This window comes from Delphinus delphis, chromosome 16, assembly GCF_949987515.2.
Source record: "Delphinus delphis chromosome 16, mDelDel1.2, whole genome shotgun sequence".
NCBI classification, from domain to species: Eukaryota; Metazoa; Chordata; class Mammalia; order Artiodactyla; family Delphinidae; genus Delphinus; species Delphinus delphis.
The window spans coordinates 1,241,182-1,261,503 of record NC_082698.1 but is presented as its reverse complement, the minus strand read 5'-3'; the positions used below and the strand labels follow the sequence as shown (position 1 = coordinate 1,261,503).

General features: G+C 62.3%; 1 protein-coding gene across 1 annotated transcript in view; it reads left to right on the top strand.

Moving 5' to 3' along the window:
- JAKMIP3 (Janus kinase and microtubule interacting protein 3) overlaps window positions 1–20,322 on the top strand; it is a 44,373-nt gene that overhangs the window by 23,133 nt on the left and 918 nt on the right. The window contains exons 7-20 of the mRNA XM_060033512.1: window positions 1,114–1,149; window positions 1,968–2,027; window positions 3,147–3,275; window positions 4,304–4,432; window positions 5,345–5,428; window positions 6,931–6,993; window positions 8,823–8,921; window positions 9,703–9,801; window positions 9,889–9,942; window positions 12,872–12,937; window positions 13,705–13,773; window positions 13,861–13,938; window positions 17,032–17,235; window positions 18,688–18,753. Of these exons, the coding sequence (XP_059889495.1) occupies window positions 1,114–1,149; window positions 1,968–2,027; window positions 3,147–3,275; window positions 4,304–4,432; window positions 5,345–5,428; window positions 6,931–6,993; window positions 8,823–8,921; window positions 9,703–9,801; window positions 9,889–9,942; window positions 12,872–12,937; window positions 13,705–13,773; window positions 13,861–13,938; window positions 17,032–17,235; window positions 18,688–18,753 (1,236 nt within the window). The remainder of the gene's footprint in view (window positions 1–1,113; window positions 1,150–1,967; window positions 2,028–3,146; window positions 3,276–4,303; window positions 4,433–5,344; window positions 5,429–6,930; window positions 6,994–8,822; window positions 8,922–9,702; window positions 9,802–9,888; window positions 9,943–12,871; window positions 12,938–13,704; window positions 13,774–13,860; window positions 13,939–17,031; window positions 17,236–18,687; window positions 18,754–20,322) is intronic.

Sequence of the window (20,322 nt, the reverse complement as noted above, 5' to 3'; positions counted from 1 at the left end):
TGCGCCCGGGCTGGGAGGGGCCTGCTGGAGACGCGGGACACCCTCCCGCAGGGTCGGCTCTAGGCGCCCCCCCGCCCCCGCCACTGAAGCCCTCTGCTCCCCTCCCCCCTCGGGACTGCGACCTCAAGAGCAGCAACAGGGCCCGTGTTGGCCCCGGGGCTCTCACAGCACTGGGGGTGGGATCCAAAGTCAGGGCGCTGGCAGGGCCGCGCTCCCGCAGACGGTGTCGGGGAGGATGGGTCTTTGGCCGCCGGCCACATCCCTCTGACCTCAGCTGTCTTCCTGGGGCCTTTCCCCTCTTCTCTGGACACCCACCCACCCTAATCCAGGATGGTCTCCTCTCAAGGTCCGTGACATAATCACTCCGCAAAGACCCTGTTTCCAAATAAGGCCGCAGTCCCAGGCCTGGGGCTTGGGGTGTGGGGATATCTCTCCAGGAGGCCCCACCCTCCATCTACGTAGCCCTCCCCCTGTGGCCAGCCCCGGCACAGCTCTTCCAGTCCTTCCACGGACCCTCCTGCAGTTACCCTCATCAGGGCATCTTCTGCGTCTTTTGGGGACCCTGACTGACTGACTCCACGGTCAGATCAGTTCAGAACAAGCTGCTTTGGTCATTCTGTGCCCTGGGCGGGGGCAGGGGGAGGGAAGCAGAGGGGACAGCGGTGCTCTGTGTCCTGTCGCAGGCATAGCGCAGGGCCAGGGAGCACTGGGCTGTCTTGTTTCCATGACTGAAATCACCTCCGAAGTAACTGAGATGGGTCGGGGCATCTTCCCACCCCGTGGGCAAGATGGGGTCTCACCACCCAGCCTTCCCTGACAGGGCCTGAGGTCAGAGCTCTTGTCCCTTCAGTGACCAGTGACCGTCCATCCCCACAATAAGAATGCACGAGGGGAGGAGGACAGAGACGGCATCCTGACCAGTCACAGACGCACACTCACCCTGAGCCCCTGCAGCGTCCCGGGTGCCCCGGGGGCACCAGTTTAGGGAGGGAGGAAGGGCCAGGGCCAATAAGACCCTCCCTCTCAGGGCAGGGGGTGGGCGAGAGCAGTGGGCTTCGGGGGGCCTGCGGGGCTCGGGGGCTCCCACGTCTCCACGCGCCTTCTCTCTTCCAGACGCTGGAGACGGCCGGCTACGTGAAGAGCATGTTAGTAAGTACCACTCAGCGTCCTCTCCTGCATCTCGTCCCACTTCCTGGGGCCTTTGTCCCCAGAGCCCTCCTGTGCCAGTGGCTCCTCCCCACCCAGATAGGAGCATCCACCCCCTCCCTGGGTGGGTTTCATGATCACAGTGCCGCTTGTCCAGAGGCTTTGCCGTGGGACTGAGAACGCCCACCCAGCAGGGTCACGCAGGGAAACGGCCAACACCGCAGTTGGCTTTTGGCAACGCCTGACCCAGAGCTGGCTCCCCCTCCAGCCCTGGGACACTCACCCCGCCATGGGTTTCTCCACCCCCACATGGACCCCGGTCTGGGCCTGGCTGGCTTCCTCATGGCCCCATAAATGCGGCCTAGCTCCCTGGAGAGAACAGGGCCACCGGTCTCACGTGTTAGCGAGGTCTGCCTCCACCGTGTGAGTGCCACCCTGTGGACATCTGCCCTGGGAGAGCGGAGAGGGGCTGGGCCCTCCGTCCTTCTCGAATTTCCATTTATGCGTGTGTCACTCTAACCCCTGCCCCGCAGGGCCCCAACCCCAGACCGCGGAGGAAGCTCCAGACGTGAGCTCAGAGACACCCAAACCTGCCGTTCCTATTCCAGCCCGAGCTGGAAAGGTGGTCCATCCAAACCCTCAGAGCAAACTGCCCTGAGCAGACCTCACTGCAGTGTCTTTGTGATAATGCAGGCGGTAGACCAGCCTCAAGGTCACCCTCGGTCCATCCAGATGACGACTCGGAAATATTAACCTGTGTATTTAAAACTGACAGAGCTGTTCAACTACTCAAAAAAATCTCCTCAACTGGTTTTTTGCAGGAGCGTGATAAGCTTTTAAGATATCGGAAACAAAGAAAGAAGATGGCAAAACTCCCCAAGGTAAACGCGTACACGAAACGTGTATTTTAAAAAGCCTCTTAACAGGAACGAGCCTCTTCCTTTAGATATGAAAAGAAAATGGTTTTCTTATTTCTAAAAATTGTTCTTATGAAATAACCAAAACAGGACCCAAAGTAAGTATTCCCCTTATATATATATATTTTTTTCAAATTTATTTATTTATTCATTTATTTTCGGCTGTGTTGGGTCTTTGTTGCTGCATGTGGGTTTTCTCTAGTTGCAGCGAGTGGGGGCTACTCTTCGTTGCGGTGCGTGGGCTTCTCATTACGGTGGTTTCTCTTGTTGAGGAGCACGGGCTCTAGGCGCACGGGTTTCAGTAGTTGTGGCACGCAGGCTTGGTAGTTATGGCTCACGGGGTCTAGAGTACAGGCTCAGTAGTTGTGGCGCACGGACTTAGCTGCTCTGTGGCATGTGGGATCTTCCCGGACCAGGGCTTGAACCCGTGTCCCCTGCATTGGCAGGCGGATTCTTAACCACTGCGCCACCAGGGAAGCCCTCTCTTTATGTTTTAAATTTAAAAACCCAACCTTGTTTCCTTTAAATTTCCAAGAGAAGATGCGAATTCACCACAGTAATGAGGAGGAGAAGGTAGCTGCGACACGCTCCCCGCCTGGGCCAGGGCCGCGGGCGGCAGCGCCTGGGTCTCTCCCAGGCAGACCGGCGCCCCTGCGCCCCTAGGGAATTTGAAGACCTGGGATAGTTTCTTTGCTGCACAATCCTTTTTGATAAACCTGAGATTTTTATTAAAGGAGATTTGAGAGACATTCCCAAAGGACCTAACTTGTATCCTGCTTTTTACAAAACGTGTGGGGGTGTTTTTTGGTTTGGTTTTGGAACAACCAACGGTGATCCCCACACAGGCTGTTAGAGACTCCTTAGGCACAAATATGGGCTTGCCTGGCCCCTAGAAAGGCCGCTAGGAGGGCCGTGTTCCACTCTGCTGTCTGCCAGCCTGGATGGTGGCCCCCTCGGCCCGAGGTTGGGCGGCCCGAGCAGCGCGGGGCGCGGCTGGTCCAGGATGGAGGCCCGAGTGCGCTTGAGGGCGCCCAGGCAGCTGGTCTGGCTTTGGATTAAAACACCGTCCCTTTTGGTCAGAAGCCGGTTGTCGTGGAGACCTTCTTTGGATACGACGAAGAGGCTTCCCTGGAATCTGACGGTTCTTCCATCTCTTATCAAACGGACAGGACAGACCAGACCCCGTGCACCCCAGACGACGACCTGGAGGAGGTACCCTCCCGCGGCAGCTTCTGGACAGGCCCAGCGGGCGGCGCAGAGGCAGGCAGGGTCGGGGTCAGGAGGCTGCTCCCCGGAGGCGGCCCTCACCGGCTGTAACCCTCAGTAACCCACGATTTTGTGCAGCGGGAAACAACTCCCACTGCTGGCTGCCTAGCTGTCGCTGCCCCCCTTCCTTCGCACGCACACCCCGTCCGCTTCACCCCCGTCATTGCGCCAGGGCCCCCTCTGCAGAGCAGTGCGGAGAGCTCCTGCCTTCTCAGGGTGACGGGGGTGGGGGGTCTGGGCCGCCCAGCAGGGGTCAGCACCAACGCCACGGGTGCAGCCCAGTCGTGCCTCAGGGTGGGGAGGTGAGAGGACAAAGCTCTGTCTCTGAATAAACACAGCCGAGGCGTCCCACCCTCCTCGCGCCTCCTTCCAGAACACTGGCCCAGCCCTGCGGGTGTGGCATGAGGGGGAGCCGGTGGTCCGTGGCCCCGACCAGGCACAGCGGGCGCTGAGGCCGCGGGTCACACCTCCCCTGGCAGGTCCTGGCGGATGGCCTCACGACCACGAGCCCACTTAGAGATCCAGGACAGGGTAGCACAGCTGCCGCCCGTGAGGACGGGCCTGGGGGAGCTTGGGCCCGTTAGGGTTCCCGTCTGGTCCCTCCTGGACGTGGCTTGTTCTCCTCTGAAGGCCAGCAGCCCCCGCCTTCTTCCTGGGGCAGCAAGTGACATCCCAGCCAGGGGGAGGCAGCAGGGGTGACTGTGCGGGAAGGGAGCCTGGAAGGTGAGACCTCAGCTTTAAGCCTTCACAAGGCCCAGGTCCCTTCCCGACACGCGCCGGCAGAGCGGAGCCTCAGGGCAGCCTGGTCAGGAATGCAGGGTCCCCGGCTCAGGACAGCCTGGCTGGCAGGTGGGCCCCAGCCGAGCCCTGGCCTCGGATCAGCCGGCCCGGCCTTTCATCCCAGGGCTCAGGGCCTGCCTCTCGGGTCCCCGGTAGAGGCCCGGCTAACGCGGTGTCTCCGTGCGCCCCTCCAGGGCCTGGCCAAGGAGGAGACGGAGCTGAGGTTCCGGCAGCTGACTATGGAGTACCAGGCCCTGCAGCGGGCCTATGCGCTGCTACAGGAGCAGGTCGGAGGGACGCTGGACGCAGAGCGAGAAGTTAAGGTCTAACTGACGTCCACGCCACCACGTTCCGGCTCCCACTGGGCTGCCCCGCTTGACCCCCGCCTTGGCAGGGACCCTCGCACCTTCCAGGCCCGGCCCTTCTCTCCCGCCGTCACGGTCGGGCCTGGTGACGCTCACCCAGGCGACCCCCACGCGGTTGTTTGGGAAGCAGCCGTGGCGGTCGCTCAGCGCGGGTGGGCCCGGGCCAGGGCGGGGTCCGAGTGGAGTGGAGGCACCCTCACACCCCGTGTCCCGATGGCCCAAACGCTCTCATCCGTTTGCCCTGGAAGCTGTTCCCAGGGCAGCCGGGGCACCCATCACGATAAAGTGCCCTGCGGCCTGGACCCTGTGAGAGCAGATTAACTCGAGGGAAGGGGGCTCAGACGCCCTAGAAGCCAGCTGGGGCTGGGTGGTGGGCTTTCACGCAGCAGGGCGCCGGGGGCTGCTCTTCTAAAGGAGGTCGGTCTCTGGGGAAGAAAGTGAAAGCGAAGTGTGGAAAAGGAGGCGAGCCCAGGGCGGGCAGAGCGCGGGGAGGGGAGGGAAGGTGCCCGGGGGCTGTGCCTGGTACATCGCTCAGCAGCCCCTCTGCGTGTGTCCTGGTCATTATTGTCCAACGACTAAAGCAGACCCTTCCAGCCCGCACCCAGCAGCTCAATCCTCCTTCATCCTGTAAACGAGGATTCTCCCTAATAATCCCTTCAAATGGATCTATAGATCATCCGCCGTCATCTCAGCGAGGTCGCATGCTTCAGCTAAGCCTCCACGTCTCCCCTTTACTCCAGAGCGGTCCTTGCCAAGGGGCTGCTCTCCACTGGTTGAACCAAAAGGCAGACAGTCCCCTTAAAGTCCCGTCCAAGTGGGCGCGTCTGGCTTTTAGAGAAAATTTGATGTATGTCTCCTCCCATCCTACAGACCCGTGAGCAGCTACAGGCGGACGTGCAGAGGGCGCAGACGCGGATCGAAGACCTGGAGAAGGCCCTGGCAGAGCAGGGGCAGGTGAGCACAGGGGCCTGGGTCCCCGGGAGGCTGGGGTGGTGGCCTGGTCCCCGGGCTGCAGTGCCCCGGCGATGACGGTGGCGGTCTGTGGGTGTGTCTGTCAGCGAGAACTGTTCATCTGCACGCTGAAGATCGGCGCCACAGCTCCCTTCACTGCGTAAGCATCACACCTCAGTAAAAGATTTAAAAGCGGAAAGAACGCGTACATAAAGGGATTCCACAGCAAGCCTCAGGCAAGGCAGGGGTCATCCTGGCCGTCCGTACACGCCTCTCTGGGCTTCATCAGAGATCCTGGCCGTCTCTTAGCTCAAGGCCTGCATTTCAGGTCCCAGGGCTTTGTCGGTCACTCCCCTCAGCCCCCCTCAGCACTGGGCTCTTCAAATCCCAGGGGAGGGCCTCCGTCCCACGGGGCCTGAGCCTCCCCCTGCCCTGCTGCATGCTGCAGCCCCGGGTGGGCCTCCAGGACAGGCTGGAGGATGTCCAGTGGGGCTGGGAGGGGCCGGGTGGGAGAGGCCAAGCGCCGTGCAGACCCACAGAGGGCCTGATGTGTTAACTGCTGGGGAGACGGCCGGACAGACGGACAGGGCAAGGACGTGAGCCACTGCCCGGCCAAATTGCCACGTCCTCGCCTGAGCGCATGAGGCCCCGAGTCCAGTGCTGAAGCACCTGAGTCACACAGGGCCGGCCCACATCCCCCCTCCTCGGGCCCTGAGCCCCCAGGCTGCGCTCGGCCTGAGCGAGCCGCACTCCGGAGCTGCGCGCACAGTGCCACGACCCGGACCCGGAGGCGTCATTCCTGGACCCCGTCTGATGCCGCCGCCGAGCGTCTTGCGCCCGAGAAGCGCAGTAGCCGAGGGGCTGGGAAGCGAGAAGAGGAGGGGAGGAAGCCGGTCCTTTCGTTGCGGAAACGAGTCCTTCAAACTTGAAAAGAACTTCACAGAGGACTCTGCTGAGAAGAAATTTGGGCCCGAGTTCAGTGTCTGGACACCTCACTTTGTGGCCAAATGCCGGTGGTGGAGGTTCCTCCAGGGCATGGAGCTGGAACCGGGGGTCGAGGACACCAGGCCTCCCCCAAGGCCTGACCCAGGGCAGCCCAGAGGGCGTCCACACGGTCCCCACCAGAGCTCAGAGCCTGCCTCGGGCCCCGAGTCCCCAGGTGTGAAGTGGGAGGGACCCCCACCCTGGCACCTGCCGTCTCCCCACCGGCCCGAGCCCCCTGGCTCCCGCTGGCTGTGTGTCTGGGTCCCCCAGACATGCGACGTCCACATGGGCGCCTGGCCTGGGCTTGCACGAGCCTGGGTGCCGTCCACTTCTATCCGGGACCCTCCAAGGAAACGGGTGAAACCCTGGGTTTTCATCAGCTGTGGGGCAGAAGCTACCACTCCCTGGTTACTTCGGCAGCTGGGTGTTGAGTCTTTTCGTCACATCCCCTGTCTGCTGAATTGTGACTTCAATCGTGATTCCACCGTGCGGTGTATTTATTTCTCCACTTTGATTCCAAGGACACGAAGTGGATTGAAGAGAAGCAAATGCTGTATCGGAGAAATCAAGAGCTCGTGGAAAAGGTGCGCCCCTGCCAGGCCGCGTCTGGGAGTCTGACTGCTTCCCGAAAAGAGCAGGAATTCCCTTGCGCTCTGGGGTTTGCGGGTCCCCGCGGTGCTGGGCGGTGGGGAGACGGCAGAGGTTCCCCAGCAGAGCCCCAGCCGGGCCTTCTGTGCTTCTCACTCCCGTGGGGCTGCCCCCCCGACCCACCCCTCCTGGGACAGGCGGCCTGGAAGGAGGCACCTGGGGTCCCGCCAGCCCCGTGTCTATAGCGGCTTCTCGATTCTTGCTTCCTTGCCTGATGGGTTCTGTGGTTGGTGACGGTTAGAAAACCTTTGTGGGCAGTTCATGGCCGTCCCCAGAGGAATGGGCCCAGGACGGCTGGAGCCAGTCACGTGGAACGAGGTGGGAGGGGGCAGTGGCTGCACGTCCAGAGGCAGGAGGGCCAGTGGGGCCTCACAGCTCGCTCTGGCGGCCCCCTCGTCACCCTGTCCTGGTGAGGGTGCTCTTGGTGACCCGTCCCCACCAGCAGCTGGCCTTGTCCACAGGCAGAGGGCGGGCGGGGGCAGCACCTTCTACGGCAGGCACAGCCCTTCTAGAAAAGAGCCAGGCCGGCCACAGCTCGCGAGCCTGAGGGCACCGAACCAGGCCCATGGGCAGAGGCCGGTCCTGCCCCACCCGAAGCCATCAGGCCCACACGGGGCAGTGCTTTGGGTGCCATTCATACCTTAAATGCTGAGCGACACCTACCTGCTTGTCGTGGACCCTCTGCACACAGTTGTTTCCGTGATGCTCTCAGGCTCACATAAACACTCTCGTGCACCTAAATGCCTGTGTGTACACAGAACGGCCGCATACTTAAGTGCGCACGCACACACGTGAACGCGCGTGCGCACATATAAATGTTCACGTGCTCGCGTAATAGCTCGTGTGCACGCAGACACACGTGCACCTTTAAACACTCGTGTGCACGTCAACACCTGCATGCACACGTGAACACAGGCGCTCAAATGTCCACGAGCACACACGCTTAAACACTCATGTGCGCTTGTCACCTGTACACGTAACACCCACGTGCACACATAACCCCTCATTCGCACACTTGAACACTCACATGTGCACTTAAAACCTGTGCGTTCGTCTGGCACGGTGCCCACGGGGTCACACTCCTGCCCGCCGGTGCATCCCAGCCGCCCCAGCCGTGCAGAGGGACACACAGGGCAGTGCGAAGCCCCGGCCGCCGAGGGCACTGGTGCTCCTGGGTCCACCTGGACCCCTTCCGAGCCGCAGAGCAGGCCCCTCGGCCCCCAAGTTCAAAGCGGGGGGACGGACCGAGTTGACGGTGCCCATGGTGGACACGAGACCACGGAGGACGTGTGCCACGGGCTGCACTGTGCTTACCCCTTGGGAGGCGTGGGCCTCACACACGTCAGTTCTGGAGGGGGGCCAGGTGGCCACGGCACACAGCCCCGCCTTCGGACAGCAGTGTTCCTGAGGCTCTGGGCCAGCCTGGGCTCCAAGGGCCGCTGTCCTGGCCGCGGTGAGGGGCGGGCAGCATGGTGACAGTTTATGCCTCTGCCCGCGGTGGCCCTTCTCTTCCCATCTCTGCTCAGATGGCCCCCCGCCCAGTGCACCTGCCCTGTGTCCCCCGCCCACCCGCTGCCGTTTCAGCCCAGGAGGGGACTCACCTGGTCTCACCAGGGCGGCCCCCCGCGGACTGAGGCCGGAGTGAGGGCTCTGGGCCAAGGACCTGGGCCAGGCGGCCGTCCCCGTGACGCCAGCAGCCGTCGGGGGAAGCTGAGAGCTGGCCTCACGTGCGACTCCAGGGCCTCACACGTCCTTTGTTTTACAGATTAAACAAATGGAGACAGAAGAGGCCCGGTTAAAGCATGAGGTCCAGGATGCGAAGGACCAGAACGAGCTGCTGGAGTTCCGGATCCTGGAGCTAGAGGTGCGGGGGCGGGGTGGGGTCAGAGCGCTGTCGCCCGAGCTGGTGCCATCGAGGCTGCGAGTCCAGCCCTGTCGCTCGGGAGACGGACGCAAAACGAAGCAGAGTGTCCGCACGCAGCTCTGGAGCCTCCCTCGCTCCTGGCCCCTCGCGGGCCTGGCTGGCGGGCATGGCCACCCTCTCCTACGATGCCACCACCCAGCTTCGCTGGGTGCGTCTGTGCGCCGGCATTCCCGCCCGTCTGGTTTCCTGGCGTCCACGCACGCCTGCAGTGTGGGGAGGGGGCGCCCACGAGTCCAGAGGGAGCCGCCCCTCAGGGTCCTCCCGTCCGCCTCCCGGGGGCAGGAGGGCTGTGTGGCCACTCCGTGTGTGTCGCCCCGTGGCCCCGGGGTTCGTGCCTGTGGTCCTGGGTGAGGACGGTGGCGGCCCCTCCAGCCACTGTCCTCTGTCCTCAGGGTCACTGAGGTCAGGCCCGTGCGGGACACCGCTCCCGGTCCCCTGGGACTCAGATCAGCTCGTCGGCCCCTCAGCAGGCGGGGGCCGCTCCCAAGGGCCTCCCCGTGGGTGGCTGGGAGGTCCCTGCCCCCATCAGTGTCCACACAGGGCCGTGTCCTGGGCAGGAGGAGGGATTGGCCTCTGCTGCGGCAGCCGGGGCTTCGTCTTCACAGAGACCACGCTGACCGTGTTGGGTGGACTTGGTGTCTTCACCGTGTCCCCGGGAGGCCCAGCACTGCCCTCCAGGAGGGAGGGGATGCCCGTGCCCAGACTTCCGCTCTCTGTCTAGGAGAGGGAGAGGAAGTCGCCGGCCATCAACTTCCACCACACCCACTTCGTGGACGGGAAGAGCCCCCTGCAGGCGTACTGCGAGGCCGAAGGCGTGATGGTAACGCCCCGCCCCTGCCCGCACACCCCTCAGCCCCGCGGCTGCCTGGCCGGTGCTCCCTCCCAGCAGCCTGTCCCCCTCCTCTAGGACATCCTGGTCTCGGAGCTGATGAAGAAGCTGGACCTCCTGGGGGACAACGCCGTAAGTGTAGGTCGCTCTCCTGACTTGTGCATGCCTCCCCGTGCCCAGCGCCCTGCACGGTCCAGGGGCCCCTGTGAGTCCCGCTGTGGCCCTACCGCAGCCCACACCCTCCCACTGCCAGAGCTGCCTGGGACGGGCCCTCTGGCGTTTAGGAGAAATGTCGTTCTTTCTGACACTGTTCCCACACGGGAGTTCGGGGCCTCTGCTCTCACACTTGACTCGTCCAGCAGAGGTGCTTCTGGCCCCGTGTTCTCAGTTTCTGGAATCCCTCTCAGTCTCTAAGCTCTTCCATATTCCTGGTGGGGATGGGGGCTGTGGGTCCTTAGCGTGCCTTAGACACCTCAGACTCAGGGCTTCCCGTTTACTTAGTTTGGGAGGAGGGGCAGAGCCTATATAAATAATCCCCGAATCTCACTTAGGGCAGAGTTCCAATTTCTACAGCAAACTCCTCAAAAGAATACTAATTGCTGAATGGGCAGAGTGACTGCATCCCTTCACGCCACCCTCCATCCTCCATCCTCTGTCCATCCATTCTCCATTCACCCTCCGTCCATCATCCTGTACTTGTTGAGCCCCTGCCCAATGCGGGGGGGATCAACTGTGCTGGAAGAGGGCCCCAATCCACACCCCAGAACGTTTCCGCCACAAGGTATCCTGACAAGTGTACAGTCTACAGCTGGTCCTAAAGCACCTTGGGCTTCACATCCTGGTAACTGCTCTCAAGAAAGATCAAGGCGCTAAGTCAAATTGGTGCACTCCGTGCAGTAGATGGAGGAGAAAAACACATGCAAACACACACACACACACACACACACACACACACACACACACACACACACACACACACGCTTCTCACAACGCATACCAAAACCCAGGCGCTCATGCACATTCTTGGGGCCAGTCCTTCCCAGCAGCTTCAAGGTGTTCAGGGCCCTGTATTGACAGGAATCCCTCCTCTCCCCACCTGCCCTTGACTTGGGAAGCAGTGAGGGCGGGGAGCGGGGGGAAGCAGCTCCCAGCAGGGAGGCTCTCCTGGCTGCATTGCCCACCCCCAACCCTGCCACTAGTCAGACCCCTGGCTCCACCTCGGCCGCAGGTAGCAGAGGTGCTGGTCCGCAGCAGGGATGGCGTTGTCACGATGTGCTCCGGGGTTCAGCCTGAGTACCAGCCCCCATCATGGGCTCTGGGAACCTTTCAGTTCACAGCTGGAGAGACTGAAGCCCCAGAGGGCACCCACCCAGGTCACGGAGCTGCGGTACTGGCCAGCTAGGACGAGCCCAGGTCTGCCTAGATCTGTTCGGGGCCCCTCCCAGCCCAAGAGCACCAGTGCACGTGACGGCCCTGGAGCCGTCACACGGCCTCGGAGGCGGGGGCAGAGGACACACTGCCGGTCTTACGTGCAGGTGACCTCTAGAGACCCTCGACAGCTTCTGAAGGACCATGGGGGCGACCCTTAGGTCTGTCGTGTGCACGTGGACACACTTCAGGCAGATGACAGGGATAGCCTGGCCCCTCCCCTTCTCAGCCAGGGCACGCTGGAGCTGTGGCCACTGTCTCCAGGCTGCTTCCCAGAAGGCTGCAGCCTCCCAGCTGGCCACGGGGCACCTGAGCCCGGGCCTCGGTTTCCCCAGGAGTCAGGGTCCTTGGAGTGGAGCAGAGGGGCCGGCAGGGGGCAGAATGGACCCCTGTCCTCCCTGGTGGGCCATCTGCTCACGGCTGCTGCACCTGGGCCGCAGCGGGGACAGGTCACCCAGGGAAGGCTGCGAGGGGGGAGGAGACAGCACATTGCCAAGGCCATGGTCACCTCCAGGAGGGAGTAGCTGGAGCCCAGCCAGGCTGCCCACCAAGCGGGACATCGCGGGCCCTTCAGCCTGGCCTGACCGCAGCGAGGCAGCTTCCCTCAGTTACCCGGAGGCCCCCCGCAGCCCCCCACACGCCCCATCCTGCCCATCAGGCCCAGCCCTGCCTCGGGAGGAGGGCAGGGACAGCCTGGCAGTGTCCCCGGAAGCCAGAGGGATGAGGGGCACCTGGCCCCGGCATCACACCGAGTCGGGCTGCAGCTTGCCTGAGGACGGAGCCTGCCGCTGTCCCAGCAGCTGGCCACCGACCCCCACCTGTGCCTACTGCTGCCGGGGTGGGGGGTGGTGAGAGACCCCTGCCCCTGGGGAGCTCACGCTGCGGAGGGAGCAGGCGGGAGGTCTTTCGGAGCGGGTGGCCCTGAATCAGGGAGGTTCTGGGGTGGGGGGGGCCGCCCTCAGCTCAGCCACCCTAGGGGGCTCCTCCCTGCCTGTCTCTGCTCCCCTGACCCCTGTTGGCTGTCCCACAGTGGGCCCAGCAGTGGGGACACAGCCCAGCTGCCTCCACCCTGGTGCTGATGCAGGCGGCACATCCTCTGAGGATGCCCCCTGGCCCCAAAGCCAGAGCCACCCTGCCCAGAAGGACCACCCGGGCGGGCCCTTTGGGGCGAGGCATGAATAAAACATGCAGAAAAAAGGCAAAACGGCAGGGATGGGGACCATTTCATAGCCATGAGTGTTTGATCTTTGCTTCACGTTCGTAAGTGGTGCTGTCATAATTCAGGCCGCCTGTGCGGAGAGCTGGCTTTAAATAAAAACCCAGCAGACCCGGGAAGCCTGGCTGCTCGTCCCGTCACCCACTGTCCCACTCTGCCTCGCTGGCTACCTTAGACGTGGTCACCAGCAGTGAGAGGACCAGAGGGGGCAAGACGGAGAGTCACCCCAGAGCTGGCAGGACCAAGGGGAAAGAGGATCAAAGACTCCCGGGAGGGCCTTTTAGTGAAAGCGACATTTAGCTGTGACCCCAGCTCCCCTGCGCCCGTCCCATCAGCGCCACCGAGCGCCCGTCACTCAGCCCGGCCACCCAGAAGGCGCTTCCCCTGACCATGCGTGAATTCTGCTTTTGGGTGCAGAATCTGACCAATGAGGAGCAAGTGGTCGTCATACAAGCCAGGACAGTCCTGACCTTGGCCGAAAAGGTAACAGTGACTGTGGACGCTGTCGGGACGGGGCCGGGCTTCCCGAAGCCTCCCTTTCTGGCTCAGCGCACAGAAGACGCTCACCCTGGGAGGAGGGCTACCGGGAGGTGGGGTTGGGGTCCACGGATCCCGTTTGCCTTGGAGGTCTGGCACACGCACAGGTCAGCCGGCACCGCCACGCGTGTCTGCAAGTGATAGGTTCAGCCAGACCTCTCCCCAAGGCCACTCTGCCTCCGCCTCCCCCCAGAGGCCGGGAGGTATGGTGGGTCTGTAAATCGGCAGCATCTGTCTCACCTGCCGGGACCCTCCTCCGGGGTCACCCAGCCCTCCCGGGCTCCCCACCCTCCAGCCTCTCTGCTCCCACGGGCCGCCAGCCTGCGCCAGGTCCCACCCCCGCAGCCAGAACCCACAGGCCTGCTGGCAGCGCCCCCTCCCAGCGGCCCCCAGCAGGGCGGGCAGGGGTGTCCAGCAAATGGGAGCTCAGGGGCCAGCACCCCGGGAGAACGGGCCGCCTAACGTCCCTCCTCTCCCGGCACTGGGGGCAGACTCCCCGGACACGAGGCGGGGCTGCGCGGGGGCACCCGGGCCTGGCCCGCACGCCGGGCACACAGAGCCCATGACGCCAGCCCAGCCCTGACTCCCACGAGGGCTGAGCTCCCCTCCTGGAGGAAGGCTGGGAAGGGCAGGGAGGGCCAGGCCCCCAGGGTGCCTCCCCGGGGCTCGGCGAGCTGGGCTTCGACGCCTGAGTGCCTTCCGTTTGTGTCCAGTGGCTCCAGCAGATCGAAGAGACGGAGTCGGCCCTGCAGCGGAAGATGGTGGACCTGGAGAGCGAGAAGGTTGGTGTGCACCTGGCCACGTGGGCCCGCGGCCCGCGCTCCAGGTCGGCTGCGCCAGGCCCAGACACGGGTCCTCTTGCATTTCAGGAGCTGTTCAGTAAACAGAAGGGCTACCTGGACGAGGAGCTGGACTACAGAAAGCAGTGCTTGGACCAAGCTCACAAGGTAAGAGAAGTACAGCTGCCGGAACCCCCAGGGGCGGCGGATTTGGGGTGGAAACGGGGAAGGTTGTTCCCACGGCCAGCATGGTGTCTCAGGGGCCACGTGGCCTCGGACCTGACTGGGAAGATCCTGCGCCCAGTGTGACCAGCGTGGGGTCACTCTTCGCATTTCTCCTGCCGGACACCCCTCGCCCGGCGAGCTCCGAGGACGCCTTACTGCTCCGTCAGCACCCCTTGGCCCCAGGAGTGCAGGCACACGAGCAGAAGTCAAGTGGGTATTTGAAATGAGCTGAGAAATAGAATTCATTGAAACAATGCATTTACAAATGAGGTGAACACAGCTGAATGTCAGTCAGTCCGTCATCCCGCCCGGGACCCCCGCTTCTGTCCATCTGCACCAACCAGTGCACACGTGCCCTTTGTGCGTGCCTGCCCCATGGGAAACCGTTTCCCCCCGAGAAGCCTGAAGGGACGTCCCCGTGTGCGGTTAACCCCGACATCAGTACCGAAAAGATGGGTCCTGGAGATGACATCAGGGAGATGGCTTTGTGACACACGGACGCACGAACACACACGCACCCGCGCGCCGCAGGAAACGTCGCCCCGGGACTGTGGAGGGGGCTCCCGCACACAGGGCCGAGGGATGCTGTCAGGGCCCCCGGTGATGCTGGGTCCGCTCCCGGTCTGATGACTGTCAGGGCTGCTCCCCGCGTGATACTGTTTGGGGGCCCCCTTCCTCCAATTCCGGCAGGAAGGCCGCACGTTTTGCTCTCCCTCCCTGGTTTTCTTGACTCCATAGTTAGGCCTGCACTTCCTGCTGGATAATTAGCCATTTTATCTGCCATTCACAAAGCCCTGTGCAGGAGGGAGGCACCTACCGCCTTGGGATGACCTGGCGGGGGGGACACAGGCCTGTGGGAACCTGCTGGGTCTCACACCCTCCCTGCTCTGTGAGCACAGGAGCCACAGCTGGGTTTCGAAGGGGAAGGGTGGTCCCCGCGTGGCTGAGGGCCGTCTAGGGCAGCTGGGAGCAGAGGCCTGGCCATTCACAGATGAGGACGCGTGCTGGGGCGAGGCTGTGCACACAGAGCCGGCATCCGGTGGCCCGTCGCTCAAGGTCATGCATGCAGGGAAGGTCAGAACATCTCCATCTGCTGCCAGTCTTGGGGTGAAGCCATCGTGATGCTAATTCTAAGCCCCACACTCAGCTGCTTTTATTTTTTTAATTTTTTTTGTGTGTGTGGTACGCGGGCCTCTCACTGTTGTGGCCTCTCCCGTTGCGGAGCACAGGCTCGGGACATGCAGGCTCAGCAGCCATGGTTCACGGGCCCAGCCGCTCCGTGGCATGTGGGATCTTCCCAGACCGGGGCACAAACCCGCGTCCCCTGCATCAGCAGGCGGACTCTCAACCACTGCGCCACCAGGGGAGCCCTCAGCTGCCTTTATTTTAAAGCTGGAGCGTATCTTAAACACACTAAGTTCTTTTGCTCTAGGAAGTGGCAGCCAATGTGCTGTGTGAGCTGGCAGTGACAGCTGGGGACAGTTTATTTTGTAGCCGTCAGGAACAATAACACATAGCGAGGAACAAAGGCCCCCCCCATTTCCTAAAATGTCTACTTGGCCAAAAGGACTTTCCAGAGTCATTTTGCCTGAAGAAGGAGAAACGTTCACTTCTGAAGAGGTTACATCTTTGATGGGAAGATGGGAAGAATATAGCTTTTTCAAAGATTGTATCTGTGAAATTTCCTGAGGAGCAAGCTTTCAAAGTGCTCCAGATCGAAGTGCTAAGTCACTAGGAATTTATAACAAGGTCTGTGTTTTGGCGGCTGGGTGGCAGCAAAGGGGTGACACAGCATGTGTGTCTGGGGACCAGCGGAATGGCCGGCTCTCCACGTCGGAGCCCTGGCGGGGCAACGCGAGGGCCCTGGGCTGGAGCCCCCCTGGAGTCTGAACCCCGCTCGCCACCAGCAGGGCCCTGTGCAGGTCGTCCAGCCTGGCAGTCATCAGCCTGCCTCAGTGCCCTGACCCGTGAGCCAGGCCTAACGAGCACCTGCTTTCTGGAAGGGGCGGGACTGAAGGGCTTCATGGAGGTGAAGCCCTAAGCCGGTACAGGCACCCACGGGCGTGGGCACCCTTAGGGCTATCATTTGGGACAGAGGAGGGGAGGGGCTGGGAGGCGGGCAGAGGCCGGACACGTGGGGCCTCATGTGCAGGCAGCAGGGAGGGAGGCAGACAGACAGACAGACAGGGAGAGAGAAGAGGAGGAGAGGTGGGGCAGGTGTATGTCTCACAGTCTGGAGGCCAGAAGCCTGACACCAAGGTGCTGGTGGGGCCACATCCGTCTGAAGCTCCAGGGGAGGCCCTCCTGCCTCTTCCAGCTCCTGGGGGCCCAGGTGTTCCCGGGCTTGTGGCTGAGTCACCCCAATCTCTGCCCTGTGGTCACATGGCTTCCCCGCATCTTCCGTGACTGTCTCCAAGTTGCCCTCTTCTTCCAAGGCCACGAGTCAGTGGACTGAGGCCCCCGATCCAGTCTGAGCTCACCTGCACTGGGTGGCATCTGCTGTTTCCACATGATCCACATTCACAGGTGCTGGGGGTCAGGGCTTGATGTTTCTTTGCGGACACGAGTCACCCCACAGGCAGCACTGGGGACCGCAGAGCTGATGGCCTGGCCCCTCGGCACTACTGCAGACAAGCCCTGTGAGCACCGCCCTCCTTCCTCCTTAGTGACTCGGAAGCCCAGGGTTTGGCGAAGGTTGTGAGCAAAGGAAGAAGCCTTTGTTGTTCTTTCCTCAAGGGACACCCGCCCGGCCCACTGCCCCTCTGGCCCTCATCCGACTCTGGCCTCAAACTCTGCTGACCTCGATGTCCCTAATGTTTCACTGCACATTAAACATCGCGTGGAAGGGAATGCTCTTGAAATAATCACTCCCGGACTGCTTCCAGCCTCCAGAACATCATTTAACTGGTCCAGGCGGAAGCAGTCCCCTCTGTGGGCTGGCCTGGCGGCGGCATGACCCCAGAACGGGGTGCCCCAGTCCTCCAGGCCGTCCCCGGGGGAGGAGGCAAGGACTGACGTGTCCCCTCCCGCCCCCAGCACATCCTGGAGCTGGAAGCCATGCTGTACGACGTCCTGCAGCAGGAAGCTGGGGCCAAAGTGGCAGAAATGCTGCCGGAGGAGGAGCACGAGAAGCTCAGGGTGGCGGTGGAGCAGTGGAAGCGCCAGGTCATGAGCGAGCTGCGCGAGCGGGACGCCCAGATCCTGCGGGAGCGCATGGAGCTGCTGCAGCTGGCGCAGCAGGTGCGCAGCAGGGGCGCCGCGGGCGCAGGACCTCCGGGCGGAGCGGGGCTTCCCATGCCTGGCCCTCTGATGGCCACACCTCCTCCGATGACAGTACCCTCCCGTGGCTGCGCCCCCCAAAGGTCATGCCCCCAGTGGCCACGCCCCAAAGGTCATGTCCCTGTGGCCACGCCCCAAAGGTCATACCCTCCTGTGGCCACGCCCAAAGGTCATGCCCTCCCCGTGGCCACGCCCCCATATCCCTGCCCTCCAATGATCGTGCCCCCAAGGCCAGGGCCTTCCACCGGCCGTGCCCCCCGATGGCCATGCTCTCCAGTGGCCGTGCCCATGGGGGACCCTCCTGCCGGACTGCCTGTCCCTCCAGACCAGCCTCCTGGGCCATCCCACCCAGGCCTCTGGGTGGCACAGCCCCCCTCCTGGGTCCCCCCCACTCTGGGTCTCTTCCGTGGTTCCTCCCTCAGTGGCAAGATCCCAGTGAAGGTGTCACCTGGGGAGCAGCGGCTCATGGGCTAGGGACTGGGGGACCTTCTCTTGGCCTACAGGCACTTGGGGCCCTCAGGCCAATCTGGCCAGTTCATTTCTAACTGGGGGTGAGGGATCCTGGCAGACTAGACAGGCTTGGTGTGTAAGACATGCCTCAGCTCCACTGTGTGTGCTGGCGTGGCCTTTGTGGCTGTGTTCCGTGTTCAGATACGCTAGTGAATCCAGGTTTACTGTGAACGTCAGAGGGCTAAGGTCTGACCAGAGCCTTGGTCAGCTCCCAGGACTCTCACTGCCAGATCTGGGGTGGTCAGTGTGAGGACTGCCGCCTGCAGCCCCTCACTCCCATCAGACGGGCTCTGATCAGAGCTCAGCTGCGTCCAGGCTCCAGGCCAGGCATCCAGGTCCGGCGTGGGCACACACATGTCCATCTGCCCGGCATTGTGCACCAAAGTGAAGACTAGAGTTTCCAAACCTGAGGTCGGCCTTGCCAGGAGAGTCCTCCCCATGACTGACTTTGTGACTGTTCTGGCTGCTCCTCTCACTGCCGTGACGGCGTTTTGGAAGGACTGTGAATTGGGCCCTTACCATTTCCTTGGGCTTCTAGCATCATGGTTTATGACCTGGAGATGTAGGAGGTGGGAGGGTGTCATTCCCGTCACAGGGAGCGTGGCCGAGGGGAAAGCTGTCCTCTCTCTTGCTGTTGCAAAGAGCAGACCGAGGGAGGCTGTGTCCGTAACGGAACCTGAGGCAGGCACGCTGGCTCTCCTCCCGAAGCTGAGGCTCCTAAAAGTCGGCGGGGGGGGGGGGGCGGGGGGGGCAGCCCGAGGCCCCCTCGCCGGGGCCAGCATGGCAGCTGCCCTGTGGCGACTGGCCCACCAAGAACATGCGTGAAAATCCTGGAAGGCTTTTGCCCACTTGGTGTCCCAAATATTCTGATTATTGAGGATTTTCCTGCTTTTAACATTGCAGAGAATTAAAGAACTAGAAGAAAGAATAGAAGCTCAGAAGAGACAAATAAAGGAACTGGAGGAAAAGGTAAGGCAAATACGAATCTGGGGGCTTGCTCTGTTGTCGGAGCTCACACACCAAGACAGAACAGGTATCTCAGGATGCCGTGTCGCGCTAGGTCTGAGGTTGGGGCATTTTTGGACAGAAAGAGGCTTCAGGGACGTGTCTGCTCGGGACAAGGAGCCGGAGCCCAGGGTCTGGGAATAACCCCGTCCGTGACAACCCAGCCGTGCCACCCCGAGGGCCATGCCTCTCACGGCCTCAGTTTCCCTGGCCGTCGGGGTGCCTGCAGACCGGCGACCAGCGGTCCCTTTAGTGTGATTCCTTGACTGTGGCTCCCAAGTTTGGAAACGGCAGGTGCTGGGGTGCAGTGGGTTGGGGGCCGTGTGGCTTGGGGTCGGGGAGGACTGCCCAGCTCTTCTCCCGACGGCTGGCTCTGCAACCTCCAAATCAGGGTACACAGAGCACCCTCAGACAGAAGCCTGCAGCGTGTGCTTAATTCTAGGACAGCTGAGCTCTTTTGGTCTGTGATTTAGGACGTTTCGATGGCTTCTAGCAGGCAGACCGCTTGTTCGCATCTTGTGACCGGTCTTGCCTGTGGGGTGGATCTCACCAAAGGCCAGCTCCCCTCTGAGCCTCTCAGGCTTGTCCCTGCCAGAGAGAACGGGAGGCTGGGGTCTGGACAGGACCCGCCACCCGCAATAGGCCACACGTCCTCAGTCCTGCCTGGGCAGAGCCAGCAGAGGCTCTGTGCTCGCGGGGCACAGGGACCCCTCCCCACGGCAGCCCCTGCAGCTGGACCTCCCCCTGCCCCGCCCACCCCTCCTGCAGATGAACCCGGCCCCTTCCCTGGGCACTTTACTGCCATCTGCCGAGCGGTCTTGGTGGTAACTTGCAAATCCAGAGCTGGTGACAGGCCCCTAGAACCGTGCGGGGCACGACCTGCAAAGCAGAGAGGCAGCCGGGGAGCAATTATGTGCCTGCCCATGGGCGCCAGACCGTGGGCGACACACACCTGGCTTGCCTGGGGAGGCCGGCGGGACGCGCAACCTCGAAGCGATGCAGTCTCTCCCCCCAAATGAACCTCTCTTTCCTTTTGCATCTTAAAGTGAGAGCATCTGTTTTTATTAAATACTAGAATTTTAAAAATTGGGTGTTTATTCTTTTAATCTAGCTGAAGCAGCTCTGCTTTTCCAAGCAGCTGTACCACCATCAGATTTTCTCTTGTGTCTAAATTGGCTGGACACCTCCCCCGACCCAAAACGAGGCTCCAAGTGTGAAATCTCTTCAGCACGTTGGCTGTACTTCATCATTTATGATGGGAGCGTGGTGTGTGCCTGTTGGCACTTGGATTGTCTTTCCGTAAGACTCCCGTCACCATTAGAGCCACTTAGCGCCCTCGCCGTCAGCCCTGGTGACAGGTCCAGATGGCCGGTCCCCGCCGCTCCCCCAGAGGCTGAGTGACCAGCAGAGCCTCCCTCCTGACTGTCACCTGCAGCCTGGCCCGTGGACGGTGCAAGGTCCCTGGGGAGGGGACAGCACCGTCACTTCAGGCCCCTGGCAGCGCAGCCCTTAAACCACTGGACACCCGTGCGC